Genomic DNA, 15610 nt, shown 5'->3' on the forward strand with positions numbered 1-15610 from the left:
TTTAATATTTAAAATGGGAAATGAAAAAAAAATTCATATCTAACCCATCTGAGTTCTTCAAAACATTCAAGCTTTTGTATACTGTGAGTAGAATATAGCATGGATTTATCTGAAATGTTGATTTGGGGTTTTTTTTCTTCATGTTTTTAGGTGATATATTACTCCACAGAAATTTTCAAAACCGCTGACTTAAGTGCACGTAATGCTGAATATGCTACTTTAGCAACAGGAGGGGTCAATGTAGCCATGACTCTCATCTCTGCCTTCATTATGGACAAAGCTGGCAGACGGTCACTTTTATTGATAGGTGTTGGGGGATTATTTATCTTCAGTTCCATTCTAGCCCTCTCACTTATACTTATCAAGGTAAGTATTATACTTGCTTCACAGTTCATTTTGTGATAATGTAGTTGCATGTATGACAGTTCTCTCAGTTGATAGCGTAGATCAGATAGTGCATGTGTTTTTCATACATGTTTTGCGTATACTCAATAAGAAATATTTGAATGTTGTAGGAAGAAAACTGGACCTGGATGTCCTACCTTGCCATTGTAGCTGTGATATGTTACATCATCTCATTTGCCACTGGACCAGGTCAGTTAAATAAGATACATATTCTGTGGTGAGAAAATCATCACTTAACGTAGTTCCACACTCCTGTGACGTCATAAGATTGTGCAAAGTCAATAATTTAATGACTGGAACATCAATTTTGTTGGAGTCTTTTTCAATAGTTATTGTAAAAAATCTTGTTAGCCATAAAATATTTCAAAAGTCTTAGTTATATTTGAATAGTCAATGATGCGTTTCAAAATATTGAATCCAAGGACAATAACCCTGTTTTCATTAAATTATTTATCAAGTCCATTATGCAATAGATTTCCTATATTTTTCACAAACATTTTACCAAGGTGATAAGGAATTATTATCTGTGTCTTTTCATGAAATTACATAAAATTTTAATCCATGAGTGGTTTTGAATAGCTCAGTTGTATGGTGCCAGATTTAGGGTTTTTATGGGGGTATACATACTCTGGAAGCTATAGATTTGAAATTATTAAGGAAAGGTATGGATTTTTTTTCATAAATAACTATAACATCTACTAATATAAACAGAAAAAATGATATGTAAACCATGCTATAAGGAAATTGTGTCCATATTTGTTTGTTTTTTAACATTTTGGAGAATAAGGCTAATTCAATAATTTTGCACTTATTATACTAAAACTTGATGAACATATTGAAAATGACATGTGTTTTAGTTATTGACATGTTTCCTGATAAATAAATGCAATTTAAAATTTTTGTTGTTGTTTTTATTTTAAAATAACAACAGATAACTGTTTCCAATGAATTTCATAAAAATCTACATAGGGGTACATTACTTCAGTAGTGTCTGTAATGAAAATAAATCTGGAAATCCTTAACTAATTTGCCTTTTCTCATTACTCTGAATGTTAATCTATTGATTCCAAACAAAAAAATGCTACCTAAACCCCAAAAATCCAGGACTAAGGACCCACCTTAAAATGTCATCTTGGAGTTTATCCACTCTAAGGTCAGAAGGAGGGAATAAAGTGGAGTTGATGACCTATAGGTGTTTGTATTTTAAGTGCTTTGACACTTACTGTTTTTGTAGGATTGAGTAATGATAAGAACTGTAACAAGTCACTGAATGCTTCTATCTAATTACAGATGTATATAAAAATAGTACAGATTATGGCAACCAGGATAGAAAATATTCAGCCACTTATGTTATATTATAAAGTAATGTACTGTAATGAAGAAAAATTACAGTGTTGTTTAGCATTTCATGACATGATTATACATATATCATGAGTAGTTTTGAGGATGGCCCTTGTAATTTGGGGAAAAAATTAATATAAAAAGAACAAAAAATGGTTTTTGGTTTAAAGCAAATAGCTTATCTGATTTTATAGGAGACATAAGTTGAGATGAATTGTATGAATTTTAACATGACCGATTTTGACAGGTTCTATTCCTTGGTTTATGGTGGCCGAGATTTTTTCCCAAGGTCCACGATCAGCTGCAGTTTCTGTATCCACCATGGTTAACTGGTTTTCAAACTTCACAGTGGGACTGGTCTTCCCTTTGTTAAATGTAAGCATGATTCTGATGCAATACTTGTCACCAAATATATGCATTATATATTTTAGCTTTCACCAAAGTATAAATTATAATCATATGAAAAAGTACTAACTGAATGAACGTGATTCATAAAGTACAGAGTAGTGATACTACTTTGACCTTTTGTTTATTTTTAAGTACAGAGTAGTGATTCTACTTTGACCTTTTGTTTATTTTTAAGTACAGAGTAGTGATTCTACTTTGACCTTTTGTTTATTTTTAGGAGTTGCTAATCCATCAGTATTCCTTCCTCCCTTTCGTGGTGCTTCTGGTTTTTTTCTGGATCTTCATTTACAGAAGAGTTCCAGAGACAAAGGGAAAAACAATTGAAGAAATTTCTCTATTGTTTAGAGGGCCAAATTTGGAACATGAGAGAATTATTCAAAAGGATTCCAATATTACTAACTACACAAGATTGCAAAATGGAGATTCAGCTGACGATTCATGAACTGGACATTTATGATTTGGTTTACATTGGCTTTTGGGGTTGTTTTTTTTTATACATCAGAACAAATATTGGTAGTTTTATATTATGAGACATTACATTTTGTCTCCCAGCTCCTGCCTAGTTACATCTATGCTTTTGTTTTTGATCCATCAAGACTGCCATCACATATTGACTTGTCTGTACCGCAGATTATTGGGCACATTCCTGATTGATTTCATTTGCTGTTTGCAGAATGTATATTCCTTATTCACAATATACATATTATTAGAAACCTTTTTTTATATATAAAAATTCTCATCAAGTTCCTATCACAATTTTGTGATATTTGCTATGTTGTATGACACTAACTTATCTTGTTATTGTGTGCCAATACAGAAATGTATTTCATGTACAGTGCAGACAGCTTCTTAGCATCTTTCTCAGCTACTACAAAAATCTGCTAATATCATATTTAACTGCTACAGATTATACGCTAACCTTTGATGGAGGTATACAACTGCGCATGCCACTATCTGTTACCGGATTACCTATGAATAGTGTACATGTATAAGCCTTTCTTCTGGTCAATCAGAAGTTGGGCTGTATGAGAGATTAGTAGGTTTTAGTTCTCAGGATTGTGTTGATGTTTTTCTCAGGTATTTGCACAAAAATTTTGCTTCAGTATTCCCTCACAATTCATTGCGAGAGGGTATATAGGAACGGGAACATTCATGTGTGGGTGAGTAACACTGAGTTTGTAGACACCCTACATCAGGTCACTTGTTTTGCTTGATTGATTTGGTACTTCATAGGTAGCTTTGTTATCAAGAAGAAAATTGAATTTGGGTTCAAAAGGTCAAGGTTCAAGGTCACTACAAGACTTCATAGAAAAAGTTTATAGACACTCTAAAGCCCACATTTATTTGCTCGACTTATTTGATACTGCTATTTCTCATGTAGCTTATTATCAAGAGAAGAGCCCTATTGATTTTGGGATCCAAAGTTCAAGGTCACTATGGAATGTTGTAGAAAAAGTTTTGAGACACTCATTGCAAGGGGATATTGTCAATAACAAAAGATTATAGATAACAAAAACTTTGTTGAAGAGAAATTTAATTATACATACTCCACAGGAAAAAGACCTACAGAGTACAAGAATATCAAACATGTTTCTGGAGTTATTTATTTACAAATGTGGAAAGTAAAATTTTATTTTTCAATACAAATTGTGGACATAAAATATTGTTCGTTTTAATAGGATAGTAATTGATAGCAATTCCGACAAACAATTTTGCACTGCATGTAGATTGAAATAAGTTTAACCCTTTTTATATAAATTCTCAGTACGTTTCATCTAGCTACACCTAATGCATGATGTCTGTATTATATTCAAATAGTATGTGACAAATCTTGTTTATACAATACTCATTGTTGTGGAATTATAGTGTATTTAATCTTCATGTAAACAGTGTATACCCAACCATGTAGAATGAACACAGGCCTTAAAGAATTTCTATCTGACAGCAATAATCAAATTCATTGTGTGTGACATGTTTATTTTCTAAATGCATTTGAAAACTGTTGTGATATTATTATAATATACATGTTTTCTGCATGCTAATGAGTATATAACCGTTTTGCACAATTACAATATTCATTTGTGGCATTAGACTTTGAAGAAATAGTTGTGATATCACAAGTATTATTATATTTTGATTTTCTATTTTATAGATACATATCTTTGTAAATTATATGCATATTACATTTACTCTGTCTTGATATTGAGAGACAGTAGATGATGTGTGGTATATGTATAGTACACTATGTGTGATCATTGTAAAAGATTGGCAATAGAACTGAACTTTGCCAGTGTAGTAAAAATTTGGCTCTCTATACAAGTAAGGTACATTGTATGTTATATTTTACTTATATAAAAAATTAGTGAAACATAGTTATGCATTTCAAAATTTAAAATAAATTTCGCATTCATGTTAGAAATATGATTTCAATCATCGTGAAGTTATGCTATCAGATAAACTTTGAGATTAACGTTACTTCAACGGCAATGTCGTCGGTAAACCCGCCAACACTAAAATCGACAGTCAGCAAGCCTCACGCCATTAACATGATTATTTGCAAAGAAGATAATAAGGAAAATGATTCAAGATTTGCACATAACTTACAGAAAGCCCTCTAATCAGTTTTAAATTCAGAATATATTGTTGCACAATAATTTTATTTGAATAAAAGGCAATTTTGAAAGCAATTCGTAACAGCTTTTAATTCATTGTGATGTATCGCCAAAGAAAGGAAAATCCCCCAATCCTGAAGAGAACTAGACTAAGATAGACAACTCTGTACGGGATACAAGGGGGAACAGAATGGAAAGGGTCGGGTGATTAATATTATCTATACCAACCATGCACCGGTGTACATGTAACTCTGAATTTGTGAATATCTTCAAACTTTATTTCATTCTATATTTTAAATGCTCGAGACTTGCATACACTTGTACTTATGGTTATTTTAAATAGATAATTTTCTTGCAAGAAACACATTTTGTTTAGAAGAATGAAGCAATATACTGTATGATTTACAAGACATGGATATAAAATTCATAGTTTTTATAATTCTGTACACAGCAGATGTGTATCTATATTGTTTAAAGAAAACCCTGGTTTTGAGATTAAATCAACTATGGTAGAAAAATATGAAATGTTCAGATGAAATTTTGAATTTGGCAAATTATTCTGCACCAAATAATGAAAATGAGAAAAATGTCTTTCAACTAAAAATGTTATAAAGGGTCAACAAAAATGCTTTGAATGTAGATTATCTAATTGTGTGTAGTGATTTCAACTATCAAACAGGTAGCACCGAAATTGATAGACATGTAAAAAAAAAAATCGTTTCATTTGATATAGGGCTCACGGCGGGTATGACCGGTCGACAAGGGATGCTTACTCCTCCTAGGCACCTGATCCCACCTCTGGTGTGTCCAGGAGTCCGTGTTTGCCTAACTATCTATTTTGTATTGCTTATAAGAGTTATGAGATTGATCACTGTTTGTTATCTTCACCTTTCATTGAATGCTGGTCACTCAGTGAAAACCCTTATGAGCTGCAGCAGACGTTTACTTGTGCAATGGGGACAGTTATGGGCGGCGGGAAAAGTAAAAATTAAAGAAATTTGATACAAAACGAAGAAATACATACCGACTCTATTTCAAAATCAGTCAACCACTTTGCAAAGCGAACGACCACCAATGCAAAACCAAGTCATTTACAGAATCAGCTCTAGATGACGTAAGATTCAGTTCGTATTTTGATTTTTGTACCTCGTGTACTACATGAGGTAGTGAATACTGGAAAATGAATACATTATACTGCTGAACAATGAAAAAAATGCAATGAGATAAGAAACTTTTTTTTTTAAAAATATGTATCTAAAACACAAGATCAAAATGAGAACATCTTAGAATACCCGGTATCAATTAAAAATTCCACGGATCTAAGGAGAATGCAAATTTCATATGGAAGCGAATATTGAAAATCAAATCAAACTATTAGAAATTAACGCTACTCTCAAATAGATGAGATACAAATGATTACTTGTAAATAAAATTGATTAATTCTATGGGCAAAAATGCAGAAGGGCTTATGTAAGATCGATATCCATCTGGATGAGAAAAGATGAAAAAAGTACTTCATATTTTTTAATCAAGAGAGAGAAAAACAAGTTGCAATATGATTACCAAAGTTGATAATAACAATAATGTTATTTATGAAGAAAATGATGGCATTATGTCAAATGCATTCAAATTATGTAGTTACTTGTATAAAGTGAAAATTGTATTGAAAAAAGGATTTATTTTATTTTAAGGGGGCATGGACACATTTTGAACTAAACGTTTTCATTTACTTTCCCAATTCTAATGTTTACAAGGTATTCTAATGGTCAGTAAAATGTGAATGTCAGTTGGTGAGATACAGCACTCTCAATTCTTTGTTATGTAAACAGACTCGTGGAATATTTTTGTGTACATGTAAATTGCTTAATAGAAAATATGTTTAAAATAAAATGAGATATTACAAACACTAGAAACTGTTTAACTGATTTCAGAATTAACTTGTAATTTGAAAAATCTGCTTTAAACAAAAACCTTACTAGTACAATGTGTATATAACCTATGTAAACAAAAACAAAACCTTACTAGTACAATGTGTATATAACTATGTAAACAAAAACAAAACCTTACTAGTACAATGTGTATATAACCTATGTAAACAAAAACAAAACCTTACTAGTACAATGTGTATATAACCTATGTAAACAAAAACAAAACCTTACTAGTACAATGTGTATATAACCTATGTAAACAAAAACAAAACCTTACTAGTACAATGTGTATATAACTATGTAAACAAAAACAAAACCTTACTAGTACAATGTGTATATAACCTATGTAAACAAAAACAAAACGCAAACCTTGTTTATACATAACAAAGAATTGTGACCTCTGTATCTGTCTTGTAACTCGACAATTTTTGCTGTCCATTAGAAATACCTCACTTAAATATTGAAAGTGGAAAAATTAAATTTGAACATTTTCAGTTCAAATCGTGTCTACATGTATATTAGAAATTGTAACAAGTTACTGACCTTGGTACAGTGTATGAAAGCTACAGATCATATGTAAAACAGAAAGACATATAGCGGGAATTGCAAGAATGATATTTAACATATATGAACACTATGAATCATTATCTTGATTTATTGTTAGATTTCAAAAGGATATTCGACTTATAGTGAATTTGAAATCGCAGAACCTTTCTCGGATCAACAACATCAAAACGTATGACTTTTCAACACTTTACACCATTCCTCACGGTAAATTAAAGACTAGACTTTTTGACATCATAGACTGTTGCTTCTTCAACAAAAGTGGAATAAGGAAATTTTGGTATCTAGTGATCAGTCATCCTAAAAATTACTTTGTTAAACGCCACTCTGATTCCACGCACAAGTACTCTGAAGTCGAAATAAAAAATATGCTTGAATTCCTCATTGAAAATATCTTCTTAGTCTTTGGTGATCAGGTCTTCCAAAAGTCTGTTGGAATTCCAATGGGCACAAATTGTGCTCCTTTGTTAGGTGACATTTATGTATGAAGCAGAATTTATTCAAAAGCTTCTACCGGCACATGAGAAGAAAAAAATCTCTTGCTGTGGCTTTCAAATCGACATTTGGATATATCGACGACGTTTTAACTACTAACAATAATAATTTTCATTCACATGTCGATTCGATATATCCCAGTGAACTCGAAATAAAAGACACCACAAAGTCGTTCACTTCTGCTTCATACTTAGATATTCTATTGAAAATAGATATTAACGGCAAACTAACAACTGAACTTTATTACAAACAGGATGATGCAAAGTGGAGATATCAGCTTCTCCATCGTCAACTTCCCACATTTATGTAGCAATATTCCAGTATCACCTGCATATGGTATTTATATCCCTCAACTAATTCGATACGCAAGATCTTGTTCTGCGTATGATCAGTTTTTAAATCGAGGCAGGCTACTGACAAACAAGTTGATGGTGCAAGGGTTTCAACAGTCTCGATTAAAGTCAGCATTTCGCAAATTCTATGGTCGTTTAAACGATCTAGTTTGCCAATACAACCAATCATTGGGTCAAATGTTGTCTGACGTGCTTCATACCGATTGTTAGACCGTTCTTGGCACACTGATTCTGACTACGGATAACTCTGTTTACCTGATCAAGATATAGGGCTCACGGCGGCTGTGACCGTTCGACAGGGGATGCTTACTCCTCCTAAGCACCTGATTCTACCTGTGGTATGTCCAGGGGTCCATGTTTGTCCAACTCTTTATTTTGTAATCCTTGTGGGAGTTATGAGATTGATCTTCGCCTTTCATTGTGCAAAATTTAACGTGGAGAGAATTTCATTAGCATGATAAAAACCCTCTACACCAGTCCTACATTACTTCAAAATAGGGGGGGGGGGGTGGCATGTATGGATTTCAATATCAAAGAGGAATACGTCAAGCCTGCCCGATGTTTGCACTTTGTTTCATGTATGTATGAGAAATACTGGATATTAGAAGTAGCATTAATATACCAGTTTTCACGTGTAGTAGTTTGGACTTTGGTATTGTGTGTTGTGTTAGTCCCTATTTGCTACCTGGCTATAATAATTGTATTTACTACATATGATAGGGGTGTTTTTTACTTGTAAATGAATATAATTTCCGAGTGACAACAAAATTCAGTTGATGTGATATATTGTATAGTAGAATTTATGTCAAAAAGGGAAAGTTTAATTGTGATTTAGTGTATCATGTAAAACTTTCAAAACTCTGAGATGTTTTGTTTTCTTTCATGTTAATAACTTATTTATGTATGATTTTTATAAAAGAGAAAAAACTCAATAGATTTCGCAATATTAAGGGTATAAATATTAAGAATCGAAAACTAAGCAAATCATACTCCACTTAAATTTTGATATACTTATCATTTATCAGACAATGTAATATTACTGATACAAAAAGAGTTGTAAAGTATTTTTTGGACATATTGCAATAAAAATTATCCTTTTATTGAACTTTCGTAACTGACATTGAAAACAGATGTCATTTGACCAATTGACTTTATTTTCGATGTGGGATACAAAAATAATGCTCAGATTTTAAATTAGGTGCACATTAAACTTTCTCACTTTTATTTAGCTAGAAAATGTTAATGGAGCTGTGAAAATATACTTTCCATTGCTTGGTCAATAACATTCAGCATGATTTGCATGAGTTACACCCCTTATCAAAAGAAAGTCACTACCCTCCTTTTTAGTCAATTTTGATGGACGTTTTGTTTATCACGAACCTAATTGAAGATTAATTTTATTGCGGCTCGTTTAAGTATAAGCTGTATATTGACTAGACTACGGTGATTTCCATTTGTTCATACATTAGAAAGATATCTAACTTACTTTCAATTTCACACATAAAAATAGTGAGCTTGATATTGTTTCAATTTAGTTATGGCTACTAGTATTCAAAAAACGAATTTTTTGGCTATAAAATTTATCTATAGAACCTTGTTACATTTGACTGAAGTGGAACCTTAACGAAGCATGTACGGACCATGGATGATATTCCTTCCAAATCATGCCGTCAGTTCCTTGCTCAAATTTACAAACAAAGGAATAGATGCCGTCAACATAAGCAACATTCTTCGTCATAAAAGGGTTCAGTCGTGTATTCCAACTTATTTCAAGTTCAAGTCTACACCCTGTATTTCCTACAGCTATACTTCTACTATTGCATCCAAACTTTTTAATTATAAACAAACTTTGCAGTGCATAGATATAGACCATCTTATACGTAATCCATCAACATGTTCTTGTTCTTCATCTTCTTTCAACTATAGTCCAGCTGGACATGTCATTACTGGTGATGTTGATATAGTTGAAAATGAGGACCTCAAATCACTTATTCTTAAAGGTCCTAAATACAGAGAACCTCGGTCTTTTAATTGGCGATAGAACTTCATCTCTATTATGAGTTCTGTCGAAGATTATGCCAGACGATGGGCTAAATATGAAAAAGAAGAACTTGATACATTGTCAGAATGGGTTAAAAGCATAAGAGGAATATTAAAATCCCGCATTAGACACATGAAAACAAAAGTACGTACCATCTATCCTTCTGTGTTTAGTAAACCAGAAGTGATAAAAGAATTAGATAGGTTACATGAGGAATATGTTTTGATTCCAGCTGACAAAGCTAGTAACAACTCAACTGTATGACAAACGGGATGATTTCAGCTTCTCCATCGTCAACTTCCCATATTTATGTAGCAATATTCCATTATCACCTGCATATGGTGTTTATATATCTTAACTGATTCGATATGCAAGAGCTTGTTCTGGGTATAGTCAGTTTTTAAATCGAGGTAAGCTACTGACAAACAAGTTGATGGTACAGGATTTCAACAGTCTCGATTGAAGTCAGCATTTCGCAAATTCTATGGTCGTTATAACGATCTAGTTCGTTAATACAACATCGCATTGAGTCAAATGCTGTCTGACGTGTTTCATACCGATTGTTAAGCCGTTCTTGGCACACTGATTTTGACTGCGGATAACTCTGTTTACCTGATCAGGATATGGGGCTCACGGCGGGTGTGACCGGTCAACAGGGGATGCTAACTCCTCCTAGGCACCTGATCCCACCTCTGGTGTGTCCAGGGGTCCGTGTTTGCCCAACTATCTATTTTGTATTGCTTATAGGAGTTATGAGATTGATCACTGTTCGTTATCTTCACCTTGCATGTGTTAAATTTAATTCCGATTTGATTTCTCTTTTCTACAAATGGTTTAATGCAAGGGGAAGCATTGTATCCTTTCCTCTTTTCTCTTTATGCATGTATCAATGATTTTGAAGGTGAACATCTTTTAAGCATATGTGAACCAACCCAGGTAAGAGATTTAGTATTGTTGATGAGTCAACTAATATTAGTATCTCAACAAGTGGTCATCTCTAAAGCTTACAGAAGGTGTAGAAACTGACTATTCAGAACGACTATGAGGGTGATCGGTGGAAAATAACATATCTTGGATAAATTATTGGTTCTGTATAACAATAATTTCATTCTAAAAGGGGGATATGTACAATAGATCTCTACAAGCTATCCACACTTCAGGTGCCTGTGATGGTGACGTCTCCATATGAGTGAAAACTTCTTGTGCGGGACGTTAAACAATATACAATCAATTTATCAGTAGATTGATTGTTTTACGTCATGTCGGAATTTTTTTTTTTTTTTTTTTTTTTTTTTTTTTTTTACATATATTGAGATTTCACCAGTATGGAGCGCCAAATTAACATAAACTCAAATAATTGAAGATTAATACAATTATTTGAAGATATCATCACTTCAATTATTTCTCTCTTTAATTGAATTAATGCACGCATTAAATCAATTATTGCTCTCATCTAATGAATTAATGAGCGCTTCAATTATTGCTCTCATCAATTGAATTAATGCGCGCATCAATTGAATGAATGAGAGCAATAATTGATTTAATGCGCGCTTTTATTCAATTATTGCTTTCTTCAATTCAATTTATTCGCGCATCAATTGAATTAATAAGAGCAATAATAGATTTGATGCGCGCATTAATTCAATTATTGTTCTCTTCAACTCAATTGATGAGAGCATCAATTTCGTAGACATTTTGCTCGCAATAATTAATTTAGAGCTCGGTATAAATAATTTGATGATCTTTTTAATTCAATTGAAGATATCTTTAATCATTTACAATGCGTTTGTATAAGGAATTAATGCAGTCATCAATTCTTTTAGAGAGAGGAACAATTCAATTAAAGAGATCATTAAGTCAATTGTGATTATGTTGAACTGAAAATATCTTTAATTATATAGTTGCTCTCTCTAAAAGAATTATTGCTCTCTTCAAATGAATTAAAGATATCATTAATTCAATTGAAGAGAGCTATAATTGAATTAATGCGCGCATTAAATCAATTACTGCTCTCATCAAATGAATTAATGCGCGCATCAATTCAATTATTGCTCTCATCAATTGATTTAATGCGCGCATTATATCAATATTATTGCTCTCTTCAATTGAATTGTAGCGCGCATCAATTCAATTGTTGATATCATTAATTCATTTGAAGAGATCATTAATTCAATTAAAGCGCGCATCAATTCAGCTGAAGAATTAATGCTATCATCAATTCAATTAATGCGCGCAATAATTCAGAATTGAAGATATCATTTGAAGAGATCTTTAATAAAAAATTTGCGCGTATCAAATGAATTGATGATATCTTCAAATAATTGAAGATATCTTCAATTATTTGAGTTTATATTAAGTTGGCGCTCCATACACCAGCTCTAGGTGACGTACCTTTAGATTTATGCTTAGCGCTCAGGGCCGTAGCAGTGAGGATTCTTTATCGTGCCAACGCCTGCCGCGACACGGTCAGTGTTCTCACTTCTAAATTCCGATTCTTTGACGAAGGAGCAAGATCACTACCTATTTTAACGTCTTGGGTATGACAAGGCCATAACACGAGCGGGATCGAACTCACGACCTCCCGGCTATGGAGCGAACGCTATCACTAATCTACCGCGACCGGTATCAGTAGGAAACTCCCGCGGGCATAGTGTATGTATGTAAAACATCGTCGTCGCTAGCCACGGTTACTGAGTCCTACCATACCTCAAAACGGAGACAATAGGCGTAGCTTGCAACGATGGTAAAACATAAGTTCAATGTTCACTGAGGTTGATGTCATTTGGCAAATGAGCAATATCTATCTCAAACTGAACACGGTTAGGCCAAATGGTCATCAGAAAATGACATTTGGGTTATGTTGATTGGATCTTGTTTAATGTTTCTCTCGTGAATTTTTCACTCATATGGAGACGGAGAATTCTTTGACTCAAGCACAGAAAATCATCGGAGACGGTATTCTTCATAGCTATCAATCTTTACTTTTTCGGGTGTAGAATACATTATATATATGCCAAATGCGTAGTTTGACGGGGGAAATTGCTTGAACATAAGCAACACATAATGTCCTCTGTCATCTTTATACACCTGTAAACATTATACGATTGTGATTTCAGACACGGTACTGCCATCTTTGTAGCAATTTTCAGCTGAAAAGCTTGGAGATTATTTGTAGTTCATAGAATACAATTCAACAATACTGCTCTCTCTCTCTCTCTCTCTCTCTCTCTCTCTCTCTCTCTCTCTCAGCTATGAGTTGAATGGGTCATCAACTGTATTCACTATTTTGATTCATAAATTTGAAGTCACCCCCCTCCCCCCTTATATAGATTGTGGTTTGTGAAATCATGAGAGCAGAGACGCACGCTACATAACGGGGTCAGCTTCTTCCTGGGGATTACTGGGGTAGTTACAAGCACTTATATGACTTGTTTACAATTACATTAACCTGAAACTGGGACTGCTGTGACATCAGAGGTGTGGAATTCTATTCATAAATTAAATGTAAACAATTTATGACGAACATCCACCAACCAACCACCTCCGTTGTTTGCACCAGCCCCCCCCCCCCTTTTTTTTTTTTGTTTAAAAAGTTATTAAGGAATAAATTTGTTTTCATGCCCTGCATTATATGAACAGCCTAGGCACTTATTCATTACATCTATAATTTTCTATATTTTATATTATAGAGAGGTAATGAGAGCTTCCATGACAAGCTGAAAGGTCATATACGCGTTTTATATTGGTGTAAGTTATAATAACATTGACAAGGTTTTGAAGAAAAACTAGCTCCCATCCTAAAGTATTGACATGGTTATTTGATTGGTAGAAAAACTTGATGGTGTAATAAAGAAGGATTCAGGATGCTTCACACGTTTCTATTTGTAACCGACCTTAAGACCTGTCACGCTGTACAGTGTGTGTCAAAATTAAGACACAACTAAAATCGAATCTAACACTCATACTTTTGATGTTTTTCAATAAAAAACAGTTATGAAACACATGGCATGACATCTTTGAATATATTATTCATTAATATGAATATTATTTGTGATCTTGATATAAAATTAGTCGTGTTCACTCACCCATTTTATATCCCGTGAAAAGGATATACTTTTGATATAAGCTGTAGACATGAATATAAATATCACAAAGATGAGATGATGTGATAGTTTCAAATTGTGATCCATTTTTCACCATGGATACTTTTGTCTTATCATTTGGAATCCTTTGTGTGCAGGTAAATTTTCTGTATAAATTATTATATAGCTGAATGACCTTACCAAGAGAAACCTTTTTTTCAGTTTGCCTGCATCCTTGTTTGTGTCTTAACTATTCCCATCAACAATTGTACATGGTTGATGTAATTCTAGTATAGAAATGATTGATTGATTGAATATTGTTTTACGTCTCTCTCGAGAATATTTCACTCATGAATATGGAGACGTCACCACTGCCGGTAAAGGGCTGCAAAATTTAGGCCTATGCTCGGCGCTTATGGCCATTGAACAGGGAGGGATCTTTATCGTACCACACCTGTTGTGACACGGGACCTCGGTTTTTGCGGTCTCATCCGAAGGACCGCCATATTTAGTCGCCTCTTACGACAAGCAAGGGGGTACTGAGGACCTATTCTAACCCGGATCCCCACGGGATTATAGAATTGGTAAAGATATTTTGTAGAACTAGATAATTCTTAAATGTTACTATGTTTTTCGTTCTTTGTTAGCCCCCCCCCCCCCCCTCCTCAAATTTCACATTCACGGGTTTTCACTAAACAAAGATACTTAATTTGAATATAGGACTTTCAGGATATCTTAATTTAGATTAACCCACTTAATATCATTATACTAGTAGATCTAACATAAATGCCAGTCTCAATGTCGAATGAAGTATCATTTACTAATCCTTATTGAACTAAATTCATGAATGGCTGTGGCATGCACAGCTTTAACATCAAATCTATATTCTATCGCAGAAATATGGTATAGATGCTGAAATATTGGGTAATTTACTGCTTTTCGTAGATTTTTGAAAGCACATATATTTCGTTTCCTCGTTGCACGTATTTATTCAACGATTCCGTAAACAAGATTCAGAGACGGTCTTCATAATCAAGATGCGGTATTTAATTACCATATATGGACAAATTAATGAAAGTATTACGTAAAAGGAAACATCATCTTTGTTAGCCAAAGGTTTCTGATGATGTTGAAAATTTGTGAATTTATTATATTCAAAACATTTTAGGTTGAGTTCTTGAATATTTTGGAATTCAATTTTTTAAAGTCAAATAGCTAAACAGAAATAGTCGTCTAGCGATATAGATGGCTCCTCGAAAGGTCAAGTATATATATATATATATATATATATATATATATATATAGGTAAAAAATAAAAATGAATCACGAAGACGTTTAGTAAAGCTTTAGCGCTTTCATTTCAAATCTTCATTAACGTCTT

The 15610-nt window shown here is 33.2% G+C and overlaps 1 protein-coding gene across 1 annotated transcript in view; it reads left to right on the top strand.

Annotated features, from left to right (window-relative positions):
• Window positions 1–15610, top strand: part of LOC125664327 (uncharacterized) — a 36466-nt gene that overhangs the window by 10660 nt on the left and 10196 nt on the right. Inside the window, exons 9-13 of the mRNA XM_056144976.1 lie at window positions 151–366; window positions 516–594; window positions 1994–2121; window positions 2372–2593; window positions 14748–14813. Coding sequence (XP_056000951.1) covers window positions 151–366; window positions 516–594; window positions 1994–2121; window positions 2372–2593; window positions 14748–14813 — 711 coding nt within the window. The remainder of the gene's footprint in view (window positions 1–150; window positions 367–515; window positions 595–1993; window positions 2122–2371; window positions 2594–14747; window positions 14814–15610) is intronic.

Source organism: Ostrea edulis, chromosome 1 (genome assembly GCF_947568905.1).
Source record: "Ostrea edulis chromosome 1, xbOstEdul1.1, whole genome shotgun sequence".
Classification (NCBI taxonomy): Eukaryota; Metazoa; Mollusca; class Bivalvia; order Ostreida; family Ostreidae; genus Ostrea; species Ostrea edulis.